Source organism: Lepisma saccharinum, chromosome 20, assembly GCF_977018435.1.
Source record: "Lepisma saccharinum chromosome 20, izLepSacc3.1, whole genome shotgun sequence".
Lineage (NCBI taxonomy): Eukaryota > Metazoa > Arthropoda > Insecta > Zygentoma > Lepismatidae > Lepisma > Lepisma saccharinum.
The window spans coordinates 12,276,385-12,300,585 of NC_139248.1; the positions used below are offsets into that span (position 1 = coordinate 12,276,385).

The 24,201-nt window shown below is 39.9% G+C and overlaps 1 protein-coding gene across 1 annotated transcript; it reads right to left on the bottom strand.

The window, feature by feature from the left end:
- Nucleotides 1-9,430: 9,430 nt before the first annotated feature.
- Nucleotides 9,431-9,865, bottom strand: LOC146003819 (protein GVQW3-like). Its single transcript, XM_083142240.1, has one exon. The coding sequence runs from the start codon at nucleotides 9,863-9,865 to the stop codon at nucleotides 9,431-9,433; it is 435 nt and encodes a 144-aa protein (XP_082998366.1).
- Nucleotides 9,866-24,201: the final 14,336 nt, after the last annotated feature.

Sequence of the window (24,201 nt, forward strand, 5' to 3'; positions counted from 1 at the left end):
TCAAGAGCATATGATAATGCAACACGCAGACCACAACATGTAGAAATTTTGGAAGAAACCTCCTACTCATTGTTAACAAACCGGAAGCTTACGTGGCCGAAGGGCATTGTGGGAGCTCGAAGCCGCTTCCAACGCATGAAACAATTCAATGAACGCCCAGAAAAATTGCACCTTTCCGCTCGAAAAATACCCCAAAGTTTGGGGAGTCGCAGAACTCACAGATATAGCTCGAAGGATGGGCAGCTTACTACGAATCCTTTGTAGGCGATCGGAAGCCCTCTGGTGAGGAAGTGTCGAAACTCCTTTGTAATACAAATTTAAATTACACGAAAATGAATGTATATCCTCAAGCGGGCCAGGGTCTTGCATGCCACTTAGCGACTTTAACGCGACCACTCCTTGCTTTTTTTATACTTTTCTGGTCTAGAGCGGAAAACTTTTGTGCAAGAAAATTATATTTAACTTCAGAGCCGTTAAAAAAAGAAGCTCTTGTGGATCATTACTGTGACTTTGACCGCAATTACTTCACTTTCTGCGGTTCCTAAAATGATACAATTAATTAATAGCGTGTTTCGTGTGCCTTGTCATTACAAACGCCGAGAAGACTTAATAATTTTGATGTCAGCTCTATTGTCCACCCACTTTATTGTATTCCGGTCCAAGTATTCACTTATCTCTCACAAGTTTTGAGCCAATTCTTACTCTTCGGGGGACAATAACGAAATTGTGTAATGAAATTCGGTGCAATCAAATGTTTTTGGTGGAAATGATTTCAAGGCTATTTTTGATTGTATCCGTTCCAAAGGTGTGAGGGGTACGTTTGACAATTGTACGTCACAAGCTAAGGTAGCACGTGTTGTTAAAGGTTTGGGACACTGTGACACGCACCTGACGATATTTATAAAGGATTGTATACCTTTTGTACCTTATATACCCTAGACGTGCGGGGCCTATAACCAAAACTTCTCAGAAGTCTAAAAAAATAAGATATTTGTTCCTTTGTCTGTACAGATATCACATATAATCACTACAAAAACATTATTACAATAATGAACAATTAATTTATATATTTCGTATTATTACTTAAGAGCAAAAGCAGAACATGTTCATGATTGAAAACAATAATTATGAGGTTAATACGAGTATAAGTTGGTCGGTATTGCTGCTACAACCATTATCGTTTTCTTCTTCTTCTAAGAGATCTAAACCCAACTAGCCTAACCTAACCACCACAGATTATTTACCACCCTAAGAAGCTACCAGCCAATGGGAATGCTTGAAAAGGTAGTAGCAATCACTACCATAAAAGTTTCAAATGAGTGTGGTACGTCTCAGGCTAGGAGTATGTAACTCTTTTACACCCAGTCTTAATAATGCATAATTAACGCTTCATTAACAGTAATTGGTTTAACTAGAAGCTAGTTAACACACGTGACTCAACACGTTTAAAAAAAACACTTCCACTGAGATTACTTACATTACACAAGCCTTGCAAAGGCAAATCTTTCAATTACATTTCAGCTTTGGTATTTTCAACAGATTAGAAAAAGGAAATAGTCACAAGATTACTCACAAAAAGCCTTGAAATAACACAAACTTAGACTTACAGTCCGGCCAAGGAAGATGAAACTACCTGGAAAGGACGATTCCAAACGCGAGAGGGGAAGCAGAGAGAAGCCAAAATACCCTGTGGTATTTCGCTTGCTGTGTTGTGTTTGTGATTCGTGATGGCTCTTACAATTCGTAAGAAACCGTTTCGAAGTGGAATAAGAAAATTGGGACGTTTTGGCCCCTGTTGCTCATTCTACAAAACACCCTCGTTATACTAAAAAATGTCACAAGCTTTCAGTTACTACATTTATAATTATAATACCATATACAATAATACTATTATTAGTGAACACTCTCCTGATTAATGCTTTATAATATTTACTAAGGAGAACAATTTAATTGAAGGGTCTAAAATAAAGCTACTGGTTTACAAACAAGTTTATCTACTAATGTGAAGTGATGAATACTTTCCTGATATGTTATATTTGCTGATATAGTATATGAATGTCTTTAATTTCGTTCCGAACCCTTACATAATTCGAAAAACATCTCTATATGTATTTTGGCGTCATGTTACTACGTTGAAACTTCATTGCTATTTCTACAGCAGACGATTTTCAAGGAACCCGCTTCCTGTCCAAACTGTCGTCACCCCTATCTAGCCACTGAACACGTCCGGTTGGCGCATGCGCACTTCCGTCCATGGTCTCGGCTAAGGCAGCCAGACAGTACATTAAAGTCATATTTCATTTGTTTCATTACTTCACAGGAGGGAAGGAAGGAAAAAAAATGTCTATCTTTTCCCATCATTACCAACTCTCTTATCTTTGCGCAGTTGCCAACCTCGCACAGAATATTATCATAACTAAATTTGTGATAACACTAGAAATCTTCTATGACCATATGGGTCAAACGAACATGTACATAAATTAAACAAAGAAAGAATAAATCTTTTTCTACGACATAATTTGAAGTTGTTGCAAGTGTTTATTTTAATTTCTAGCCTAATGTGTCACGTTGGTCGTATTTAATTACAAAACTACATGTGTCCAGTATATCAAGCTATGGCCTTCACGATGGTTTAGTGGTAACGTCATGGGCTTGTAACGAAGAGGTCCCGAGTTCGATACCGGATGGAGGCACTAGTGGTTCGGATCTCACTTTAACCTGTAAGCGAAATCGAGGTTAGCGTTTCTGCACATAATGTGGAATTTAAACAAAACTCAATCATTATCAATCTGTTATTTTATGTTTGAAAGTGGCAATTTTTAATTCTGTATCATAATTACCATTTGTTTACTTTTCATTGAATTTTGACACTGCAGTGAATTTACATTTTGTGAAATAATATTTTCATTTCATGCTGATTAAACGAATAGTGCATTTTAACTATTTTGATTGTAATATTTGAACACAATTTTGTGGAGTACTTCGTTTAGAATAAGATTTCAGTGATTTCGGATATTTTTAAGTCTGTCAGTCAGTGAAGTCAGGAAATATCTGACTAGTTTCTTAATTTTGCACCAGCATCTTATAACCCATAATAAACCGTATACAAACAATTATCTGGCACGGGGCCCCTGATGCGAGGGGTCTCGGGCGATTGCCCGACTTGTCTCTCCCTAGGGTCGGCTCTGTTTTATATCATTTCTCTTAATCGGATTTCTCAGGTCTTCATAGGTGAGGGAGGGGCTTTCCTATCTTCCTTTACGTTATCAATTAATATGCGAGCCAGAAAATTCAACTCAATTATAAGCTTCGGTTATATACTTCATCAGTTTTTGTGGGATTCACAAGCCAGATTACAAATTGCAAGTTCATGATTTTAATTTTTGGCACTTTCTTATTTAATATTCTTACTTTAAACGTACAACAGTGTAGCCAAGAAATTACCGGGCGCGTCAAAAAATATATACACACTTTGTACTGTCATAGAATATTTATTTTCCAACCTACAAGGTTAAATTTCTGGGAAATAAAAGGCTACAGTCCAATTTGAAAAATAATTGTACTTTCTGGACATACTGAATGTTCCAATTAATGGTTAAAGTAAATGTTCAAAATGTTGGCCTTCAGCTTCGATATATTTCTGAGCAAGGGCCACTTGAGGGTGGTGTAATAGCTAGTAGTGTGCTACGCATTCTGAAGAAAGGCAAGTTGCGTTTGTACATTCCAAGGCTGGTGCAACAGCTAAGTGACGACAACCCAGATCGCAGGGTACAATTTTGTGAATGGGTTCAGGAGATGGTTACAAGTGAACCGGGATTTATGGGTAGCATTGTTTGGTCGGATCAAGCACAATTCAAACTTAATGGTACTGTCAATAGGCATAATTGTGTGGGCTGAAGATAATCCCCACATTAGTGTTGAAAAGGCTGTGAATTTGCCTGGTGTAAATGTGTGGTGTAGTTTGTCTCCTAGGGGACTCATTGGTCCTTTTCGTTTTGAAGGTAGTGTAACTGGAGAAAAGTACCTAACAATGCTTGCTGATTCCATTTTCCCTGCCATTCGTGCAATGTATGGTAATGACAGGTTTTATTACCAACAAGATGGCGTCCCGCCGCACTATCATAGGGATGTTCGAGCATACCTGGATCAAAATGTACCAGGCCAGTGGATAGGACGCAGGGGACCAGTCGAGTTTCCTGCACGCTCTCCAGACCTTACGCCGCTCGATGTTTTCTTATGGGGCACAATAAAAGATGAGGTGTACCGTCGTAAACCACGTAACCTGGACACACTTTGGGATGAGATTCAAGCGGTATGTGCAGAAATCCCATTGGACACTTTGGTGCGAAGTACGGAGTCAGTCGTGACTCGTACTCAGAAATGTATCGAAGCTGAAGGCCAACATTTTGAACATTTACTTTAACCACCATTTGGAACATTCAGTTTGACCAGGAAGTACACTTATTTTCCAAATTGGACTCTAGCCTTTCTTTTCCCAGAAATTTAACCTTGTAGGTTGGAAAATAAATTTTCTATGACAGTTCAAAGTGTGTATACATTTTTTTTTGACGCACCCGGTATTAAACAGGCAGCCACGTATCTAGAAATACCTTTCTGAAAGGGTGGGGGTTCGAATCAAGTGTTAATAATACAAAATAATAATGTTTAAATTAAAATCATTAAATTAAGTTATATTAAATAAATACTAATTAAAATATATAAATTCATTAATATAATCTAAGGTCGGAATTTTTCCGGCCATGCCCCTGCATAGAGCGGCTCTAGGGCTCACCCAACCTCAAATCAAAGGGTACCTGGGGGTAAAGGCGGCAGGAATTTGGTGCTGATCACATCACCTCCAAAATCGCCGAGATCGAGAATATGTGGGGGCTCCCTAACCACGCATTCCCTAAATGTGCCTTCATTGTACGGGTAACTTTACCTTTGATTGTTATTATTACACGAATAGGTAATAAGACGGCATAAGAATCGAGATATTCATGATCAGCTCGCATTCATGATCTATTCAGACAAAATCACACACCTGTGTATTTGGTTAAGAAACAACATCACTAGCAGACTACACCCACTTTCAAACAAGAATGTTATTGTATTTTCGCCCTTCTTTCTGGATGAAAACACGGTGCCAATACATGATTTAAGCGTCTAATTAATTTACCACCCAGTGACGTATCCATTGGCCCGCAGCCTTCCGGACGCAGGTAACTCTTGACCCTCCCAGCAGGGCGCAGCACCGTCGGCGGCTTTGTCTCCGCGCGAAAGAGATTGCCGCCTCTGTTTCGGTCTCTGCGATGATGAGCTATTAGCGGTTGCTCAGGGCACTTCGGATGGATTTATCTAACGGTACCCTTAGATATGGCGCGTTATGGTTTTCGGACCACGCAAGGGCGTGCATGGGTGTCGGGAGAGGGGGGGGGGGTCGAATTAGTCGACCTCCTCCACGTCCCCGGAAATTGCCATTTCAAGTTAAAAAATACATAAAGTTTGTTATTTTTATTCCCAATTGGTTTTTATTCGAACAGAATTACGAACTACAAACATGTATAAAATCGAAGAAAATTAGTGTAAAACTGTTTTCATGTTCTATCGATAAGAGAACTATCAGACTGAAGCGACAAGCAACAAGCGACACTGGCCTATTCACAGTCTAAACAAAACATGCAACGTGCCACCACTCGTAACTCCAGGGTATGGAGATCCGCATTGGCAACACACCGCTCCTTGCTCCGGCTGGTCAGTTGGGAGCACCAGTTCTCACCCAGGGATCGGGATTAAGACGACCCGCCCTTCCTCCAGGAGGGAAACCACCGAATTGCGACACGTGACAGTAAATAAAATTCAAATACTTTATAATTAAAATGTCCAAAATCTTTAATCACGAATCGCGCGCGTACATACTGATTCGCACAAGTTAAAATTATATTTTGTTGGATCATGCACGCTCGTAGGCAGTGATAAGCAACTTATTTAACATGAGAGTCCGCGCACCGCCTTCACAGTTAACAGCAAAACCTCAACTGCCTACCTCAAGCGCGAGGCGCAGCATAACAGATTGCTCTATCTAACAATAATACAAACTCATAACATAAAATAACACAAGAAAAACTGATAATTTATATAACACATAAATGTTAATTAGCGATAGTAAGCTAAAGTTCAGGTTGGCAACAATTAAAAATGCCAACGTGGAAGTTTTTACATCGCCAAGAACACGAAGCGTCGTTCCCCCACCCCTAACATAAACAGCCAATAGGAGAACGATATTTTATTGAAAACGAGGGAGAAATACTTTGCTATAATATTACAATATTAAACTATATAGAAATAACTAAACTGATTTTATCAAATAATTCATATTTGCCCTTGCACATAAAAATGATTAAATAAAGATTTAGTTTATAACGAAGACAAATTACTTCAATCTTGTTCATTGTTGAACAAAAATCGATATTAAGAAGAAATGTATTTAACTTGTGCTTAAACAACAAAATTTGCATGAAAGAAGCCATTTTGGACTTGAAAAACAATGAAAACGTTGCATATATTATTTGGGATAATTATTAGCCTATAAATTTTGAATAAATGTTGCAAAAATACGCGAATAATATTATAACATAAGATAAAACGTAAATATATACATGAATTATGAAAACAATTAAGTATAAATAATTTAATCCAAGTTCTTAACTTGAAAGTATACGAATAAGATAAATGCCAATATACAACTGAAATTTACCTAACATGGCGGTCGTTACATGTTCTATCGATAAGGGAACTATCAGACTGAAGCGACAAGCAACAAGCGACACTGGCCTATTCACAGTCTAAAGCAAAACATTCACGGCGCGTGCGCGAGGCACTGACCGAAGCTTGTCATGTCGCTTCGATTTGAAAAGTTACATATGTTACTGCGAGAGTCGGTTACCAAGAGAGATTTCACAACGAAGTGACAACCACCCTTTAGTATAAAGCAAAACATTTATGGCGCATGCGCGAACGACAGACCGAAGCTACACGATGCACGGTATTGAGGAAGCAGTCCAGTCCGAGCGACACGTGCAGCTTGTCTCGTCTCTTCGGTTCGAAAGGTTTAAATTGATTACTGATGGTTCGCTTCCAAGCGACACGTGTCGCTTTTCCCCTGTCGCTTCGGTCTGAAATCTCCCTAAAACATAGAATAAATGGTTGCACAGTTTTCAGAATTCCAAAAATTAGCTTTACGTGAGACTACGGCTAAAATTTCCTCCTAACTTTTAAGGAGCTTTCACACCGAGGCGACAAGCTACACGAGCCCCTTTATGTACAGATAGGCTAATCGTGACTGGACCTACAGTTTAAAGTGGAATCCAAACTACCATGTGCCATCACAGGATATCGAAACCGGGACCCCTTGATTACAAGGCAAGAATGTTACAACTACGCCACTGGAGATCGGGGAACAAAATGAAGAATAAAAGGAATAAAGAAAGAAGTACATAGAAAAAAACAATTGATGCAGGAAATCAAGAACAAAAGATGAAAGCAATATGATTTTCCCCTTTACCCAAGGAGAGTAAATGACCCAATCCCCACGATTCGCAATGTGTGTCCATGTATGGAACTGTTCTCAATCATGAACAGATTCGCTGGGAACGGTTCTCGGAAATTTCCGTCCCGTCGCTAGTAATTTGCGTCTAGTATGGGGTACGCTTGGAGGCAAATGGTCGGTAGTCATTATGGCATAGGGGAAGGGGGGAAGAGGACATTATGGGACGGGCACCTGGGCCCTTTTTTTTTTCAGCCTCAATGTCAGTTTGGTGGAAGCCCGACAGGAAATGAATCGTCGCCGAAGGAGCCATTTGCAAGTGTGGATCGCTCGAAACAAACCAAGACTGCTGTATTTTTGTATGCCTACTTGCGTCCCTATGAATATTTTTTTAAATTATTTTTCTTAATTTACATAGATTCTTCTGACAAACTTTTGGCTTATCCAGACGACCAGATCCAGAAGCGTGCCCAAAGGGGTGTTGGTAGGGGTCATAAGCCCCCCCCCCCCCCGCCCAGTATTCCTAAAAAGGGAACGCTAAAGGCAGAAAAAGATGAAAATTGAGGGCTGACTATTAAAAGTCCTGAGCACGGCACTGCTCAGCTCTAGTGGCGGATCCCAAAGTTACAGTTTGCGGGGTGGCGAATTTAACTTTGGCACCTCGCCTCTCTGAGAATCAATTCTAAGCTAGTACTGTAAACAGGAACCAAGCTGACTTCCATGTTTTATAGATTAGGGTATTATTTTCAAAAAATAGGGTCCAGGGCTGGAATAGAGAGTTAATATTGTATGTCGTTACGAATATCATAATTCCTCCCACTGCCACGGTAAACTTAACGATAAGATGAGGAATGAAGTGAATAACGAAAGGAAAAACCCATTATCTGAAGGAGTTTCGGGTTCGATTCCCATTTGAGGCATATTGCACAGTGGTTCGGAACCAAATTCAAAGTGTAGGTCCAGTAGCCTCCCATGGGCATAAAGTGGACTTAAATCCAACTTTAAACAATATTCTTGAGTCTGTTAAACTCGGTGATCAGACAGAACATTTGAGTCTTAAAAAATATTAAGCACAATAATACTCGTAAATCGAAAGTAGCAGTTGGGATGGGGGATCGCCCCTATCACCCTCCCCGTCTGGACAGGTCCGGATTCGAAACGAGAAACCTTCGGTTGCTACACTACGAGGGGGTGCTGAAAAGTTCGTAGCCCAACCCAGAAGTAGTGCTCGTGGAATGATGAAATTTTACAGTTATTCTACATACTCCCCCGAAGTGCAATACACTTCCTGGCATGGTGCTCCAATTTTTGCAGACCAGTGAAAAAAAATTCTGAAGGTTGCTCCACACACCACTGTTCCGTAGCGCTTATCACCTCCTTATCAGATACAAAATGGCGTCCTTTCAAGTGTTGTTTGAGTTTGGGGAATAGGAAATAGTCTGACGGAGCTAGATCTGGGGAATAAGGGGGATGATCTAGACATGAAACCCTAGATCATGCAATGTCAGTTGTGTTTACAGTGCTCGATGGACAGGGGTATTGTCCTGCAGGAACAGAATTCCTTTTTTTCATTTTTCCGCGGCGTTGCACTCTCAATTTGTCTTTCAATTTTGTGAGTAATGCAGAGTAATACTCTGCATTAAATGTCTGACCCCTGGGCAGGTAGTCTATGAGTACAACTTCATCCTTATCCCAGAAGAATGTTGCAAACACTTTCCCAGCCGACTTCTGCCTCTTGAACTTCTTGGGGCGAGGGGAACCTGAGTGCCGCCACTACATTGACTGTTGTTTCGTTTCAGGATCGTAGTGGTGCAACCATGTTTCATCCATGGTTAATATTCGTGACAGAAATTGGTCGGCATTGCGTTCAAAATGGGCAATGACTTACCTTGATGTCCTCACTCTTTCACGCTTTTGATCTGCTGACAGATTCTTGGGAACCCATTTTGCCGAGAGCTTGCGCATGTCCAAGTCATTTGGAATTATGGTACCAACGCGTTCCCGAGAAATGCCCATAATCTCTGCCACACGTTTTGCTGAGATTCTGCGATTTTCAAGAAGAAGGTCATGAATTTCATCCACGATTTTGAGGACAGTCACTGTTTTTGATCTTCCTGCACGTGGAGCATCATCTGTTGAAAAATGGCCACGTTTAAAATGTGCCACCCACTTCTTCACAACTGCATATGATGGAGGCGAGTCCCGTAGTGTTCCACTGATTTCCTCATGAATTTTCTTTGACGACTTTCCTTGGTGGAACAAAAAGTTGATGACGGCTCTGATCTCGATGATTGTGAAAATCGCTGGCTGGGCACACATGATCACTTCCGGAGCCTGAAAACCACAATACCAATTCCGTTATTAATATGAAAATTTGCATGTGTACATACCAAGATATGTTCTTTAAAACTGTAAAGTTTCATCATTCCACGTGCACTCCTTCTGGGTTGGGCTACGAACTTTTCAGCACCCCCTCGAATGAGTCACTCAACATGCCACGGCCATTGTTGTTTTGTTCGCCTTGTAATCAAGGAGTCCTAGGTTCTATTCACGATGGGAACATATTTCAGTAGTTCAAATTCTTGTCAACGCAGTCCCGATTAGCTGCGTTTGTTCTTGTTCTGGTATTGAGTTTTCTGTAACACTTTCTTAGTTTATTCCGGTCAATTGTTGAGTTATCCAATAAGTAATGTAGTTTTCTGCAAGGCTGGGGAAAGGACGCCATGCGACGGGTAAATTACGAACTACTGTAAGGTCGTGATACAAATAGACAGGACAGTTGTTCTTTGCACGATTACAAGAAATATACTACAGAGCATTCCCTGACATTCACTACGAGACTCGGCGGCAAGCGGCCCGGCATCAGCGCTTGTATTTCTCGGTGAACGGGTCCGCGACAGTCGGTAGAGTCGTCTATTCAAATTACAGTTTTCATATTGTCTACTAACCTTGACTACAGAAGGTGTTGAAAATTATGTCCCTCTGCTGCAACACATTCCTGTCATCTCCGAAGGAAATTGGCATTTACACGTGCAAGTTCGTCTACTGTAATTCTCGTACAATACTCTCTTTTAACTCACGGATGGTGTGCGGATTGTCTTTGTATACTTTATTTTTTAGATTTCCCATTTTTCTTTCGAGGTTTAATATAGTGGTCCTATGTGGAACGGGAACACCAGGAAATTTCGTTGCAAAACGTCGTCGCACTTCTCCACAATTCCTCTTTTCGAAGTAACACTCGACAAGATAAATCCTTTGTTGTAATGTAAACTTTTGTGGTGCCATATTAAGCCACAATCTTCAACGCACGCACGCACACGACACAACACAACTTCCTAGGGAGGATTATACTGGCGTCAGTCTGCAACGTCAACAGAAAGGGAAAGAGAGCGAAGGCAGGGAGAGCGAAAGAAACAGACTGTAGCGTGTGACTGTCGCGGACCCGTTCACGGGGAAAGACAAGCGCTGATACCGGGCCGCTTGCCGCCGAGTCTCGTAGCGAATGTCAGGGAATGCTCTGTATAATGGATACTATAAACCTTTATGGCATATTTCTTGTAATCGTTCCATTACAAAAGGTTTTATTGGGTGCCTGTTATTTAGTGTTGTTTCAGCCACTTTTGACTAATCGTGAAGATGAGAATGAGTGACAAACCACTCCGACTCCGCCACTGAACTTTGCATTCCATCATAACTGATGCCATGACACTAATATCGGCATACTATCTCTCCCTCAATGCCAAGATCACATATGAACGGGAAATATACCACGTATAGGATTAACATTGAAAAGATTACAAGAAATATAAATTTTCTCAAAGCTTGCTTCCTTACTTCCATCGACTTTTCTGAACGTGGGTTCAGTGATATTTACGAGCTTTTTTCGCTGTTTTAATCCCTATCAAAATGTTTATAACTACTACTTATTGTGTTAGTGTTTATGTATATTACAACCATATCCTAATTGTGTAGATTGGTGCGCCATCTTTCGTCCTCTATGTACACTACGCTACAGTCCTTTGTTAAAGCCAACCACGATTTTTGCTAAGACTTACGAGACGAGAACGAGCCCAGTTCCGCCGACACTTGTCGAGACGAGAATCAGATATGCTCCTCGTATCGTTCGAGATTATTCTTGCTGTCCTCTGTGGCAGAGTTGGTACGGCGCTCTACGATGCCAGGGTTCCCGGGTTCGAATCCTGGCCTGGGTGTTTCTTTTTAGTGTTCCTTCATCAATGCCATCATCATGAAATAAGATCAATCAGACGTTTTATTCTTGAATTGAAATGTGAGGCATGTCAAATTTACTGAAAATCACAATATGACTCATTTCAGATATGCCAAATGGATGTCTGTCTTATTATTTATGATTGGTGAATTATATGTTTTGTTTAAAGTCACAAAACATATGTTTCTGATTTGGAGGGAAGTGACGAAGCCAGAATATTCTTCATTTTTAAAAGTTTAATAAGACGATAGAATGTCGTTCGCCGGCCCCTGTGGCGGAGTGGTTAGCACATCTCGCTACGACGCTAGGAGTCCAGAGTTCGAATCCTGGCCTGGTCATGGATATTTCTGAGTGTCCATTCATCAATTTCATCATATCATCCCCATCTTCGCAAATTAGCCAAAAGTGGCAAAAAATGCGAAGTAAAATAAAGCAAATTAAATCAAATCAAATCAAAAAATAGAATGTCGTTCATATTGTGTACAACATAGGACTCGAATGATCTATACCAAGAAAAAGCCTAAGCATTATATATTTCTCCTTTGTATCGCTTGAAATCTCTCACATTTGAGCCATTTCTTACAAATGAGTAAACACTTAACATTCTAGTGTAAAATTTCTGAGGAAGGAAAGATACAGGAAAATTTAGTTTTTATTAAATGACAACATATTTCGGAATCTGTTATATACAACTATCGAAATTTGCTTCCTATAAAAGCTGACATTCTTAATCAACTGGAAAGCAATTTCCATCCGCAGTCACGTCATGGGCTCGTGTAAGGATCTGACCAATTCATTAATTGCGTTTATTTTACATCGCGATTCTGACCTGTTTGGGTAATCGTGAAGATGAGGATGAGTGACGATATGATGTAGGGAAACTCACAAAAACACCCTTGCCGGCAAGGCCGGACTGGCCCACCGGGACACGGGGAAAATTCGTTACGCCCTCTTTCGGTGACCTTCCAATAACGCACATTCGGTGCCTTCTTCCCCCCAACTGCTCACAGTTAGGCGCCCTGTTGAGGAAATTTGCCACCGCCCTGTTAGCAGTCCCTGCTTCCCGGAAATCGAACCCGGGAATATCGGTGACGAGATCTGAAATCGACCACATAATGTGCTCGGCTACCGTTTAATATATATTACATACGATGAGAATAATACATACTGTGGAAGAAATCTATTTTTCTTTATTATCCGACATTGTGAAAAAAATCTCCGTAGTATTGTTCGCAAACACAAGCAAATGATTTCCCCACACACTGTTTGATACATTAACAATTACACACGCACAATATCTGCATGTGTGTGTGTGTGTAGGCTGTCTCAAGAATAAGAGGCATAACCTCAGGTATGTGTTCCTTAGACAAACAAGCAGACCAAACCATAACACCTTTTACCGCATACCGTTAAGGCAGCTCTGTGGCAGGGAAATTCTTCCACACATACCCTACAACCCGGATATGGCACCGTCCCATTTTCATCTTCCCCAAAATGAAAACGAAGCAATATCTTCGTGGTATACGATTCGAATCACTGGATGACATCATGCATGAGGTGCAAGTCGTCTATCGACAGGGATTTGGCAAATGAATTTCCCGCCTGGGCAAGCGAAGGTAAAGATGACTACGTCGAAAAATAATGTAAAGATGTATCTTCGTAGCACATGTGTTCCTCATACGTAAATATAGTGTACGTACATAAGTTCTGAACCTTATTTTTTGACTTCCCCTCGTATATTATGGATGGGAAAATACTAATCTGTACTCTAATATTTGTGATACTCCCTTCATCACTTTCACCTACTCTTCACTCAACCTCATCACCGCGATTAGCCAAAGGTTACCCAAAGAAGAACGCTAAATTACAAAAATACAAATTTAATCTCGTTAAATCCTCTCCTCAAAATGTTCTTCCGTGCATCTTTGTATCAACAATTTCGAGACAGATTGGCAAGCTTCCTCACTAACAGAACGAGAGACCGTTCTATAAGTCCCCTCCTGGCACCATGGCTACTGTTAGTAGCACGAATTCCACAAGAGAGACGGCGCTGCTTGTTCTCTCCTGTTAATACCGATTCCTCAGAGCGCCACAAGCAAAATAATCTCGCCCCTGGATCTCGCCAAAAGCCGGAGGAGCCATGCACCAAACTCCTGACAAAACACACACCTCGTAGCTTCAACGTCAATCATCCTTGGTCGGCAACGCGTTCAGGTGTTCTTATCAGATCAACTTCGCACCAGAAAACCTGTAAAGTTCCACCAAGGCAAACAAATTATCAGCATGATACGGCGGCATTCGTTTTCTGATCCGAACAAAAGTGTTGGAACAACCCTCGGGAACGACACGTTCAAATCTCCACACGCAACACCTTCTGGGTGTTAACTCAGGCATGCCAAAAGGGTGAAGAATTACGAGGATGCGTTGCTTTTGGATGCAAGAACGGCAATCCACAGACTCAAAAGTCCATGAACGAAAGGGGTGGGATCGGTGTTACCGCCCCAACACCCTGAGGAACGCCTGGTCGACCAACATCAGGCCGAGAATAAAGCACCCAGACCAGCGCAAGAAAATTACTACCTTGCAATTCTTAGCCCTCTAATCTTTGCCTGTCTTGGCACCCGGCTGGTAGCCGTTAGATGGCCCACGGGTTCTGCACCATTCTTGATCTGATTTCTAGAATAAATACCCGCCAGACTGGGAGGTGGACAGTTGAGAAATAAGATTTCATTCCTCTGTTATTTATTTTCGGTTCCTCATCCCCCTTCACCCTGTATTCCTCACTTTTTCCTTAACCCATTGCGAATTACTTCAAGTAATATTTTGATTTTCATCTTGAAATTTGTTGTGCGCCCACTTTATACCGAAGCATTTCCTTCGAGACTTTTGCTAGGATAATGCTTCCAAAAGTCTTTTAGCACACAGTATTTTACACGTAAGCATTTCGGGTCTCACTTATCGCACAACACTTGAGCAACCTTGTGTTCTGACGTCACGGGAGAAGGATTTTTAATATTAGGCTAAATGCTTACGTTGTTAGGTTAGGCTAGCTATGTCTAGTTCTCTTAGCCTAAATAATAATTTTTCATTGTATTTATGCTAATGGAACCTAACCTAACCTCGTAGGCATTCCTCGTCTGACGTCAGAACACATAGTAGCAAACTGTTGTGCGAAGAGGAAGACCCAAGCATTTCATGCAACATTCCAGTTAGCTTTTGAGATTGCAATGTATAATATATACAGCACGAAAGGTAGGCCGGGTTACATCATCTGTGGTTAGTGCACGGCGTTTACAATTGAAAGGACTAAAATATTCTTCCATTCGTGTACTGTATACTCTGTAAAGTATGTATTTAAGCAGCGCCATTGTTTTGTACCTAATACCTTTTTATGGGAAACGTTATTCCTCTCGGTTGAATAGTTATCGGCTTTTAAAAATGTGAAGTGATACATTGTTTACATCTCACGCGGCCGCCATTACAACTGCACTCGTGACCTAGAGGTCGCTTCTGATTGGTTACGCTACGAAAAATGCTACGGACCGAGCCTATCATTGAGAAATGCCATGAAGTCAGAAATGCCATTAGAATCTTCACTTTACACGGTAACATTTTGGTCATGGCATGAATGCTAAGAAAAGTAGCTACTAAGGAAATGCTTTCGCCTTTTAGAAATCATGGCATGTTGTTAACATGGATATCTTAAGAAGACAGAATAAACATTAAACGTTATTATCAGGAAACGGAATGTAAATACATAGCTTCATATGATGCCAAAATCAATATCATTGTGTATTTGCGAATTGCAGTATGTAAGCTCGAAAAATAGTCCAATTTCCATATTTTTTACATACATTTTAGTTATTTTTCAATATAATTTCTATAGTTTCGAACATTTTCCGACATGTAGCTATTCCTTCATGTGTAAAATATCAAACGCTTTTCCGTTCGTCTGTACATTTTTGGTTTTGTGCTATCACTTTAATATAAAGCTTGACAACAGGGCATCCCCGATGGCGTATTACTAACCTCGTCGCCTTGTAATCAAAAAATCTATTCAAAGGATGGAAGAATCAACAATGTAAATATGAACGTATTTCTTATAAATCAATATTCCTTTCGTAGTTTATACTCAATTATGTAGAACACAGTAATTGGGCATTAGCCTGTTGTGGTCAATGAATAAATAAATAAAATAAATAAATATTACTGTAAATTGTTGCTGTTAGATTTATAAATTAATAAAAAAAAGGACTGTAAAATCATGCTAATATTAATTAATAAATTTACCGAATGTTTTGTTTTAAATATCAACTCATTCAAATACTCAAAACGAATGAGGACCTCAGTTCCAAAATGAAGTTTTATTTTAATTCACTATTGTTCATAATGTTATAAAGACAAGCCCCTAGGCTATATCTTCCATCTTTGAATTTTTCTGTGTTTATAACAATTTCACATTTAATGTAAATTATAATGCATTATGTAAGTATCTCTGTATATTTTGATTTGTCCGTGGTGGTTCAGAGATCTGAAACATTGAGGGTAAAGATATTATTTGTACATTGTAATATTTGAAATTTTGTGCTCATAGGCATGTATTGGATAGTTGCGTCTGACATTTCATGTTACTTTTTCAATCATACTTGTATTATTATTTTAATGTTTTTGTTTTTAGTAACTATACTTTCTTTTGTGTACATTTACAATGTACTTTAACGTTGACATAATTCATGTTTATCTGAAAATATGGAAAACTATAATTGGGCATTCGCCTGTTGTGTTCAAATAAATAAAAAAATAAAGCCCCGGATTCGATACTCGATGGAGGTACACTGCACAGTGATTCCGATCTCACTTTAAACTGTAGGTTCAGTCCCAATTAGCCTATGTGTGCATAAAGTGGACTTAAAACAACAATTGAAGCAAACATATCTTGACAATAGGCAATGTTATTCAAACATTCTCGTCAACAATGGAGAATGCAAGCTTATTTTTTAGGTAAAATCCATTGTACAGCCTGTCCGAGACGAAACGCTCTAATTTGAAACACTTATACTGAACATAATAAACAACTAAGACAATTTTGTTAGGTGGTATATGGTAGATTAGCTGTGGAAATTTTAATTATGTAATGTAATAGCAAGAACATTTTCATTGCAGGTGCTGAAAACCGAAAAAAAGGAAAATGACAACGAATGCCGAAAAAGCACAAACCGCGTGGCGGTATGCAGAATTAGGGTCCGTTATCGCAGTTCAACGACGTTTCCCTGCAGAGTATCACAGAAAACCTCCAGATGCCAAGAGAATCAAGGCGTGGAAACCAGCGTTTCTAGAGACAGGATCTGTTGCTAAGAGGCATGGTGGTGGCCCTTCAAGAACATCAGAGGAGAATGTTCGGCGAATTTCAGATACATTTGCAAGAAGTCCCAAAAAATCTGTTCGTCTGGCGTCACGTGAGCTTGATGTCCCGAAATCAACTGTCCACGATGTACTACACAAGCGCCTTAAAGCTTTATGCATATAAATTGCAATTGTTACATGAGGTGAAACCCGACGATAAACCCAAACGAGCAACTTTTGCCGAAGACATTCTTCAGCGCATCGAGGAAGGCAAAATTACTCCCCTGGATTTCTTCCTGTGGGGGTATGTTAAGGACAAGGTGTACTCTATCAAAGTGACAACTGTGGAACAGCTTTGTGAGAGGATTAGAGCTGCTATTGAGACAGTTACGCCACAGATGCTACAGGCTACCTGGTGTGAAATCGAGTATCGATTAGACATCCTCCGTGCCACTCGTGGGGCACATGTAGAAATGGTGTGATTGCACAAACAAAACTTCATAACTATGTGTATCCATTGTTGTATTAATCTTCTTTATGCATCGAATACATGTCGTATTACAGACAGTTCAAATTAGGGTGTTTCGTCTCGGACACCCTGTATATTTTTTTAAAAAAAAAAACACTCGCACTACTTAATGCTATATTGAACGCAGTTTCAGTCAATATAAATCTGTCTTAGGGACTTTCAAACAAAATTTGGTAATCCATTGTTTCGGCCGGATTTCACGGCGGAGTCGTTATCACAGCAGGCTTCGAACGCCAGGTGTCCCGTGTTCGAATCCCAGTCTGGGATTCTTTGTGAGTGTCCCTTCATCAATTTCATCACACCATCACTCACCCTCGAGATTAGCCAAAAGTAGCAATTCAATCCATTAACCAATCAAATCATTGTCTCGGTATCAAAAGTTGAAGCAAATCTTTGTTCGTTGTAACAGGTAAAATGCTTAGCGGCCCGTTTTGGCAGGGGCACGTCCCCCCTTGCCACCACTATCGCTAAATACGCCAACGATCTTATCTGAATATAGAGTAGGTTTAAACATGAAAGATATTTGCGAGGAAAGTAATAATGTTGCATCCTTGTTTCGAAAACCCTAATCGATATCTACCACGCCCACTTCTCATTGTTAAAATGGGCAATAATCGATCACGTGTTTCAATTGTTACCTTGCTTCCATCCTCAGGCAATGCATAGGGTAGCATTTATAGGAAATCAATTATTACATCAGAGTCAGTTGAAACCATCCCCTGGTACACCCTTTCCTATTTTTAAGAAAAGTTTATTTTCGGTTCTGGCCCGTCCTACCAATAGCCACAAGAGACGGAGGCAGAAATTCAATCAGCTATTTACACGGTTCCGATACCCCATTTAAGGGTAATGATTGTTTTCGACTCAATTTAACCGGATTTCCAGTCGGTTGGGGGTTGTACGGAGGCAGGACTTTCAGCGAGGAGGACAGGAAAAGCGATCCATAACAGGCTGGTGCAAAACGGTGGGTGTAGCTTGTGTGGGAAGTAGGTCACTGGGTTACGAGGATTAGTGAGGGAACCAGTGTTTTCCAAAACTGAATTTGCAACATCTGGGCCTCTTTCCGGCAAAACTTACTTCCACCAATCCACAGAATCGTGATACAAGTCTGAGTAGAAAAACAGCGAAGAGTTAAATAAGATATGATAAAGGTAAAGTTCCCCGTGCATATAACACCCTGCCATGAAGGCACATTTAGGGAATGTGGGGATAGGGCTCCACGTATTCTCAATCTCGGCCATATTGGAGGTAATGTCCTCAGAACCGCGCTCCGGCCGCCTTTATCCCCTCCAGGTTGCTCCCATTGATTTGAGGCTGGGTGAGCCCCAGAACCGCTTTATGCTGGGACAATGCCAGAAAAATTCCTACTTTTGATCACCCTCCCCGGGAATTGAACCCGGGTCTCCCGCGTGGCAGTCAGACACCCTACCGGCTAGATCAAACTGCTAAATAAGACATGAACAACTCATAATGACACACACACAGACAATGTGGTGTTTCAAAGATTTTCAATAAAGAGGGGGATTCCAGTAAGTATACTCTTAAACCATCATAATATTATGTAAGTTATATATATATAGTTCCTTCCTCTGGCGTACGCAGGGAGGGAACTTAAGGAGGCTGTAGCCCTTCCCGAAATTTTGAGAATACAAAAATTTTCAAACAAAAACCGTAAAAAACTGAGGAAAAAATTTAGTGGTAAAACAGATCTTCTTTTAAATGGCTCCCGATTACCCTTTTTTGACTTTCAACAACTTTTAAAAGGAAGGTAAAAATTGGTTATTACGAAATATGGCATTGTGCACCCCTCCCCCAAAGAAAAGCAGTTATGTAAAATCCACCTTTGCAATTCCAGCTCCCTCCGAAAAAAATCCTCTGTGAAACTGACATCCGTAACACAAAAGAAAGGTGACCTGTGACTGGCAGAGGACGAAGGGCGTGCTGTCTCCAGTTTTCCTCTCTGTGGATGGAGGAACCCACGTGATTGATGCCAATGTCTTTCTAACTTTCTAATTTCATCTATCTACTCTCCGTTTTTCCAGGCAGTTAACAAGAGCGAAATAACTTTAATTTTTGTTCTGCTGATTGCGTTAAAAAAAAAAATTAAATGCGTGCGTTGTTCAAATGGTAAAATGAAAAATATTTGACCACAGATGCTGACGTCAGAATGACTAGTCGATTCCATTCATATTCAAAACTGGATTGAGACCTGCTGATGGGGTAGTCCAGAAACGAGTCGAAAGGATTCGATACAAAAGATTTGAGTCATCGCCTCATTCACTGTCTGGCATGAATTGGTGAGAGTGAACTGCTACTGTTAAGTCCTTTTGGACATTTCAATCCTCTGCCCTGCGCATCCAAACAGCCGGAAATGACGTTGCATTCTTGCTTTCGACGTCACGAAACCTATGCAAGTTTTCTTTCCCAGGCTGCAAATCCATAAATTCGACTCCGACAGGAGAAATAGTGTCCTGGAATTATTGGTAGACCTAGGATTTTTATGAACAATAAAATACCAGAATAATTTTCCTGGCTACTTATTTTCCAACTTTTCCTTGAACGTTTTCTAATTCGCTTGTCACTTTTCATTATGTCTCTTTGATCCAGAAAGAAGGATTTACCTAATTTGTCACTGTTAAGCCTTGCTTCCATGTTAATAAAACATTAAAATACTGACTAAGGCAGAATTTATTATATTAAAAAATATATACACTAGAAAGGCAACGTTTCCACCCTGTAACAGGATCTTCTTCAGACGAATATTCACACTAGAATGCTGTCTGAGGAAGACCCTGTTAGAGGGTGGAAACGTTTGCAACGTCCTCCATCGTCGACGTAGACACGCACCAGCACGGCGAGCGCGTTGCGGATAACGAAAACATTTCGTAATGTGCATAAATTTACCCATAATGCTAACTGTCTCTTCAGTGGAGAGATGAGACTCCATAGTTCTCAGGGATCGGGTGTTAAAAGAGCTTCTCCAAAGATTTCAGATGAAATGGGACCAATAGCTTTTACCTCAACAGAACAACAGGTGATGAAAGTTTATATTCCAGTTTATTTCCTTAACGAAATAATAATAATATATATATACACGTTTTAAAAACAAAACTACCCAGGGTTAACAATAATAAGCACCTTGAGAAGCTTACTCTTTAATCTTACTAAAATTATCCTATACATATGTATACAAGTAGGGATACGGAAAAACACATTTCTTACTTCACCTGGTTTCTTACAAAGCAACCGAGATACTTTCCCATTATTAGGTGGGATTAAGCCGAAACTAAATATTTTAAGGGCCTTTTGTCTCTTTCACCAGAAGGTGGAGTTTTACTTCTCTATGGTGCTTGGACTCTCGCAGTAGCGGAGCACACGTTCTCTCGCCCGCAGGCGGAGTCTAACTAACTTGCCAGCCAAGCTTTCGCCCTTATATACGGTCGGCGATGCTAGCGTAAGCGAGCGGGAAAATATTGAAATACCTATATTAACATTAAATAGCTACAAAAGTTGATTATACGTAGAGGTGGATCCGCCTTTACTTGTGACGATCCGAGTTCGTTACAATCTTGAACTAACAATATTTACATTAAACAGTTACAAAAGTTGATCATAGAAGCTAATAAACTTACAGGTGGATCCGTCTTTACTTGTGACGATCCGGGGTCGTTACACGTTACCTTTTTAGCGTATATACGAGGGTTAAATCATAAGTCATGGCAACTATTTTTTTATCTCGCAAACAGAAGACAACACGAAAAATCTAAGATATACATTTGAAAGTGTATAGAATGTACCTTCGAATGAAGCCAGCAGATAAGTCTGGATGCAGGAGACTCTCGTAGGGAAGAGGCAGAACACAGGACATTGGAAAACAGTGTTTTATTATGACATGAACAACAAGTACAAAAGACAACACTGTTTAACAACCTTCAAAGTATTCACCCAGGTTATCCACTTGTGTTTTATTAAGGCATGGCACCTGTCCTCATGTAAACACTGTTCAATTATCATTACCCGTACATCTTCGTCCTTGGACACAGGACGCCCACTGCGAGAGACAGATCGGCATTTGACACTCTGGTCCGTTTGAAGGCCTCCACCCACCTCGGCACTGTTCATGGCATGGCATGCACACCCAGTGCTTCCCGTAGCTCTGTATAGCTCACATGCAGTTCTGCCGTGGAGAACTGCTATTTTTAACGTACGAACGTTGCTCATGCTTCATGACCTCCCTTTTCGAAAGCTCTCATTCACCGACTGAACTTGTGTTTACTACCCTACAGTTGTTCACATACACCATCTGGTGGCTTCTTTCGAAAGTACATTCCATACACTTTCAAACGTATATCTTAGATTTTTCGTGTTATGCCCTGGTCACGAGAAAAAAAAATAGTTGCCATGACTTATAACTTAACCCATGTATTTTTTTTATGCAATAAATTCTGCCTTGGTCTGTATTTTAATGTTTTACTAATTTGTTGTTCTGTAACTTTCGCACTGTCAAGAAACAATTGGATTGCTTTTCAAGAAAATAAACAAAAACACTTAAGAAGTGTCACTTCTCTCTCATGAAAACATTTTAAAAAGCAAGATAATGTTTCAAAATTGTTAGAAATGCACTAAAATGCCATGAGAGCCTCTAAAAATGTAGAATTCTGAAAAATCGACAGAAATGCAAAAAGTGTCCCATCACCCCTTTGGTTCCTTTTGTTATAACATCAATGAACATGAGCTGAGTAATGCATTGGGTTCCCCAACCCAAAAAGACGCAAAATGTATCAAAATCCTAGCGTAGATTTGTATTAATCAAGGAATTAGCATCATTAATAAATAAATTCCAAGTAACAACTTCCACCAATATGAAAATCTCTGATATATACAAAGTAACTAATCCATTACTAATGGGAGAAATGCGTCCTTTTCTACGTAAGGGCCCCTAAATTTCCACCTTTTAGCTATTTCTGTTACAAGCAAACATTTTGAATTTACTTCCGTTTAGAAAAATCATTAGCAATCGATTTAAAATGTACACCAATAACCACACTAATCTAAAAAAGGACGCCATCTTCCATGAAAACAGCAAAGGTGCTTTTTGTGGTGGAAGTGTAATCCAAATACACCAGCACAGACATGGTCATGAACTCTTGTGTAAAAAGTAGTAAGATTCATACTTAAAAAAGTTATAACAAACTATAATCGTATATGGCTTAGTTCGTGCATGAAAAGCGCTAAGGAAATACACAAATGTCTTCAATCATTAAAAATATCCTCAAACGATTTCCGTGTGAATAAGCCCATTGCATTAACGTGTATGGTTGGCTTTACTGTCAATAATGACCAACAACGAACATGTCATTATCGTAATGGTATTTGAGAAATGAATAATGGGATGCGTAGATCGCGCTATGAAATAACAGTTCTTTGCCGTACGTCACAGTTCGGCAACATTGTTGGTCGTGGAGGGGTCAAGGAGAACAATGAAAAATTGCAAACACGTAACAATAACAATGAAATTTCCTTCAGTATACATCCTCGCCAAAACGTACACACACATATATATCTCTCCTCCTCCATTGTCTAAAAAGATTTGCTTTCGGTAACAATAGCATGTTTACAACAATGAACTCTTGGACCCCATTAACGAAGAAAATTATATCTATTTGCTCAGCATACTTTTACATGCTTGGTCTCTTTCCTGGTTTGTAACAAATTCATAAACATAAGCAAGTTGCCTCTAGAAAACCCCTCAATTATTTGGCTTTTAAACAATTATTTGCGCATTAGCGATAGTTGAGGCTTGGACATTAGCAACAATTAAAAACCGAATGAGGAGGCTATGTCTATATTTTTCATGTTGTGCAGTCCTGGGTAATTTGGCACTAAAGATGATTTGACGAGTCTTGAAGTAGCGTGGAATTATTGGGGGAATAGAGTTGCTATTGTAGAGGGAAGACCGTACGTGGAATTCTGGGTAATGAGGGAGGTAGCTGTGATGATGGTCAGTAGCGAAGGCCAAGGGTGGGAGTACAAAGGGTAAATGCTTCTGTTTTGCATCAATGCGCGCAATCTTGGCTCTTCAAAATAGCAGGAATGGCGGAAGCTTTTTTCGGTAATGGATGCTTATCGTGTCTGCCTGATGTGCAAGCTAGTCAGTCATATTGCAGCATTATTCCCTCAAGTTATGAGTGGCTTGATTCTTGTGTATGTGTGTCTCTATGATCCTATTCCCTATCCCTAGTAGAGCGTCTCAGTATGGGTTAAATGGAGCGCGGCGTTGCCAGATCAACAAACGAAGGAGCATCGAGTCTCTGTTAATCGCTAATGATTGTGACAAATTTATCTAGGTATTTGATGCATTTTGGAAACAGAAACTATAGTTACCTCAAGATTTGCATGTAAATGTTTATATTTCGACGTAACTATTTACCATTTTACATTTGCATTATATGTGTAATACACGCAACTATTGTTACTTCTTTCGTTGAATGTTGTATCTTTTACATAAACAGAATTAAATAAATACAAAAACAAACATTAAGATATATTTTTTTC